The sequence below is a fragment of the Mastomys coucha genome, unplaced genomic scaffold (assembly GCF_008632895.1).
Source record: "Mastomys coucha isolate ucsf_1 unplaced genomic scaffold, UCSF_Mcou_1 pScaffold3, whole genome shotgun sequence".
In the NCBI taxonomy this organism is placed as follows: Eukaryota; Metazoa; Chordata; class Mammalia; order Rodentia; family Muridae; genus Mastomys; species Mastomys coucha.
Window position 1 is genome coordinate 27,491,930 of NW_022196909.1, and position 3,993 is coordinate 27,495,922.

The 3,993-nt window shown below is 48.3% G+C and overlaps 1 protein-coding gene across 2 annotated transcripts in view; it reads right to left on the reverse strand.

Moving 5' to 3' along the window:
* Positions 1–3,993, reverse strand: part of Hk1 (hexokinase 1) — a 106,143-nt gene that overhangs the window by 79,187 nt on the left and 22,963 nt on the right. For both annotated transcript variants that reach the window (XM_031348720.1, XM_031348721.1), the window contains one exon: positions 1,596–1,643. In XM_031348720.1, the coding sequence (XP_031204580.1) occupies positions 1,596–1,643 (48 nt within the window). The remainder of the gene's footprint in view (positions 1–1,595; positions 1,644–3,993) is intronic.

The window sequence follows — 3,993 nt, forward strand, 5'->3', positions numbered from 1 at the left end:
AAAAAAAAGCTATGAGCTAATGAGCACTTTAAAAATCGTTCAGCAGATTTTAGCTCAGGATTAGGACAGAATTTCTAACGATTTCTGAAATGGGCCTGAATGTGCTTCTGCTGTCTTGTCCTGTGTATTTATGGGAAGTGGTTTTCTCAGCGTTGATGTTTGTAAAACTGGACAGCCACTGTAAAGACTTGGTATGTCCTTCAGGATAAAATATTCAGGCCAGGTTTAATTCTTTATGAAAAAATAAATAACACCCATCTCATTAGCAGCCAGATTGCTTTTTTGTTTGTTTGTTTTGGTTTTGGTTTTTCTGAGAAGGTGTCCCTAGGCACCTTCTGTTCTATAGGTGTCTCACTGGTCACCAGATCCGTTTGGAACAAAAGGAAATCAACTAAACCACACCAACTCCCCATCTCACCTCTCAAGCGGCCTTCTGCAGTCTGGCCCACAAAGGGTTAAACCGCACCCCCACCCCACACCCCGCCCCCCAGAAGAGCTCTGTGAAGGAACCTGAGGCCTTGTTTGGAAAACTGACCTTGTGGGTTCTTTTAGTTCTCTAAGTTTATGGTACTTTGTTAGGGAACCCTTAAAGAAAGAGGTTTCCTTGGGGGTGGGGGAGGGGGGCTGTATATATGGTCTGACTATGTGGCCCAGATTGGGCTTAAACTCACAGTCTTCCTGCCTGGGCCTCCAAGGGCCCTGGGGCTTTGTGAAGGTTATGTTTCATTGAGATGTAAACTTGCTTATGATATAAATTTAACCATTTGATTTTGTCGTTCTGATTCATGCAGATGACTATTTTGCCTGCATGTGTATGTGTGCACCACGTGTACACACATAGTGCTTAGAGAGGCAGGCAACAGCTTTGTATCCCCTAGACCTGGAGTTACGGATGTTTTCTGAGCCAGCACGTGGCGCTCTACGAGAGCATCTCTCCAGACCCTTATTTAGTTGTTCTAAGATTCATCTGAGCTGTGTCTGCCTCTGTGGATAAGAGAGGCTTGGCAGTCGTCCGTCCGTGTTGAAGTACAGAGGGGATGAGGTCTGTACAATTGGAAACATGGAGGAGAGGGACCCCCGTCTCATCTTCGGCTCCCCAGTCATTATGCCATGCTAAGGCAGGGCCCTGTGTTCAGCTCAGACACTTTTTGCTTCCAAGAAAGAGCCTGGAAGGGTCCTCCATAAAAAGGCTCTCTCAGCCGGGCGGTGGTGGCACACGCCTTTAATCCCAGCACTTGGGAGGCAGAGGCAGGCGGATTTCTGAGTTTGAGGCCAGCCTGGTCTACAGAGTGAGTACCAGGATAGCTAGGGCTATACAGAGAAACCCTGCCTGGGCATGGAGGGGGCAGGGGATGCTGTGGGGAGAGCTCTCTCAATGCACCCTGCTGTGTGGAAATCTGGGCCCGGAGAGGAACAGCTTGAAAGTAAACACAGCTCCCCACCTAGGCAAATCTACTGTGGGGTTGCCCAGTGGTTTAAAATCATTATCAGAATCCACAGAGGGAACAGAATAGCCACACATCTTTTATACACACAAAAGTGCTCCTGAAGGAAACAACCAAATAAACAAATAAACCCACATTTCGATTTCTTACCTTCTCATCTGTGAGAGGGGGTTGTATTCGTGGTTCAATATCTACAGCCTTTAAGACAAAAATAAGACAGAGTCACAAAGGCAGCTTGGCACCATGTATCCGCATAGATTGATGCGTGTAGCTAATCAAAGTCAGAGAACAAAAGCAATCAGCAGGAGCCAGTGCAAACGGACTAATGACTCTTCCGGAGAAAGGCAATGCTTTCTTCCCTCAGGTTGCTGCTTGTCAGGCATTTGGTCACAGCAATGGAAGATCAGTAGCACGGTTTCTATTTTTCTCTCAACCCTTTAAAAGATAATTGCATTTTTGTATAGTACTACTATCCCCGGGGGAGTGGAGTGCGTAAGCCACAGCAACGCATGCAGAGGTCAGAGGACAAGCTGCAGGAGTCAGTTGCTCCCTCCTACCAGGAGTCAAACTCAGATCCTTAGGCTTGGCCCTGGATGCATTTACCCAGTGAGCCAGCTTGGCAGCTCCTCCCAATTCATCATACATGAGAAGGGACGGTCTCCCTTTATAAGAAAGGACATTGAGGCTCCTGGAAGGCTCTATAGCATCCCAAAGGCACACAGCCTGCTCTGTAAAACTCGGGGGTAACCCATGTATCCGTTGCCCCGGAGGGCAGGGGCTCTCTATCCTTTCAGCACTTCTCGTAGTGATTCATCACACACTGAGTGTTCAATAAATAAATGTATGCTCTTTATAAGTGCTCTTTATAGGCCCTTTTCCAAGAGGGTTCCAAATTAAGGACACCCCACAGACATTATCGTTTTAACAGAGGGTCGGGGGAGCCACACTGCAGACCGTCAGAACCATCCGTACAAGCTCTACACATACCCAAGGCCCAGGCTGTCTAAGCTGGTCTTACACCGATACCCAATCAGAGCAAGCTTCACACCGAAGGGGCTTCAAGGAAGCCTTACAAGATATTTAAGAGGCCTCATGAGCATGAAGCCTAAGGTAACAACGGGAAATGCTGTCTGGACAATCAGTCGTGGAGAAAGCTGTCCAGATGCGGCTACACCGTTTGGTCCTTCCCTTAGGCCACAAGTGGAAACATACAGTCCAGAGTTCAATGTGTGACAGCTAGGACAACCCACAGTGTGGATCACACCAGGGAGACAGGAATGGAGTAGCAATCCCTACCTGCAGCCTTGAGCTTGAGAGAGGAATGAAGGACGGACAGACGGACAGAGAGTGACAGAGTGACTAGAGGAGTGGCAGAGACCCCAGTGGACCATCTGGGATCTGCAACTGACCAGCTCTCTCTGCAAGCTTGGGCAAGTAACTGGACTTCCCCCAAGCCTCAGTTCCCCCATCAATGAAATGGGAATGTTGCTACTTCACTGGGCCTTTTGAGACATGTAAACGCATGAAAGGAGCCAACACAGGGCATATAGTTTTTTCCCTCCTATAAGTGTGGAGGGGATGGCCTCACCCCGAGACCAAAACCCATAGTCTTTCAAGTCCCCTTTGCAGAATGGTATAGTGTCTGCCGTGACCTGTACCCTCCACTACCACCCCCACAGAATTGCATGGTGATGTATGTGTACATGTGTACATGGTGGTGTATGTGTACATGTATGTGTACATGGTGGTGTGTGTGTGTGTGTGTGTGTGTGTGTGTGCATCCATGCATATGTATAATGGAGGCCAGAGGTCGACACTGGATGACTTTTTCTTAACCTTTCTTTACTTCATATGTTTTGATTTTGGGGGCGGGGGAGGTGGCCATAGCACTCATGTGGATATGAGAGAATCACTTAATGAGGCCAAGTCCCCTTTCATTCACCATTATATGGGTCGTGGAGATTGAAACACAGTTTTCCTTGGCCAAGCACCTTTAGCCATCTCACCATCTCACTATCCCACTAGCCCCATCTCTCTCTCTCTCTCTCTCTCTCTCTCTCTCTCTCTCTCTCTCTCTCTCTCTTTGAGACAAAGTCTCTCGTTGAACTTGCCCCTCATAACTTCAGCTCGGTTATCTGGCCACGGTGCCTTTGGGAATCTGTCTGTCTCTACCCAGCCCCCACCCCATCCTCACACTGGCGTTTCAAATGCACATTGCATGCTCAGATTTTATGTGGGTGTTGGGGACCAGAACCCAGGTCCTCACGCTGGCACAGCAAGCGTTTGAGCTATTGAACCACGTCCCCAGCCCCTCCTGTAGACTTTCAGTCGCCTCTGGGTGCTTAGGATGGACGTCACAGTGCTAGAAGCCATTCTAGTGCCTCGTTTAAGGCATGGCAAGAGGTCTGTACTATCTGCGACAGATGTAATTTTTTTTTTTCTTGGAAATTCAACCCACTACTGTGCCACGCACACTTGTGTGATGGCGGTATTTGAGGCGAAAACTTCAAAGAAAGTTAGCCTCCTGCCTCCACATTGTTGCCTGACA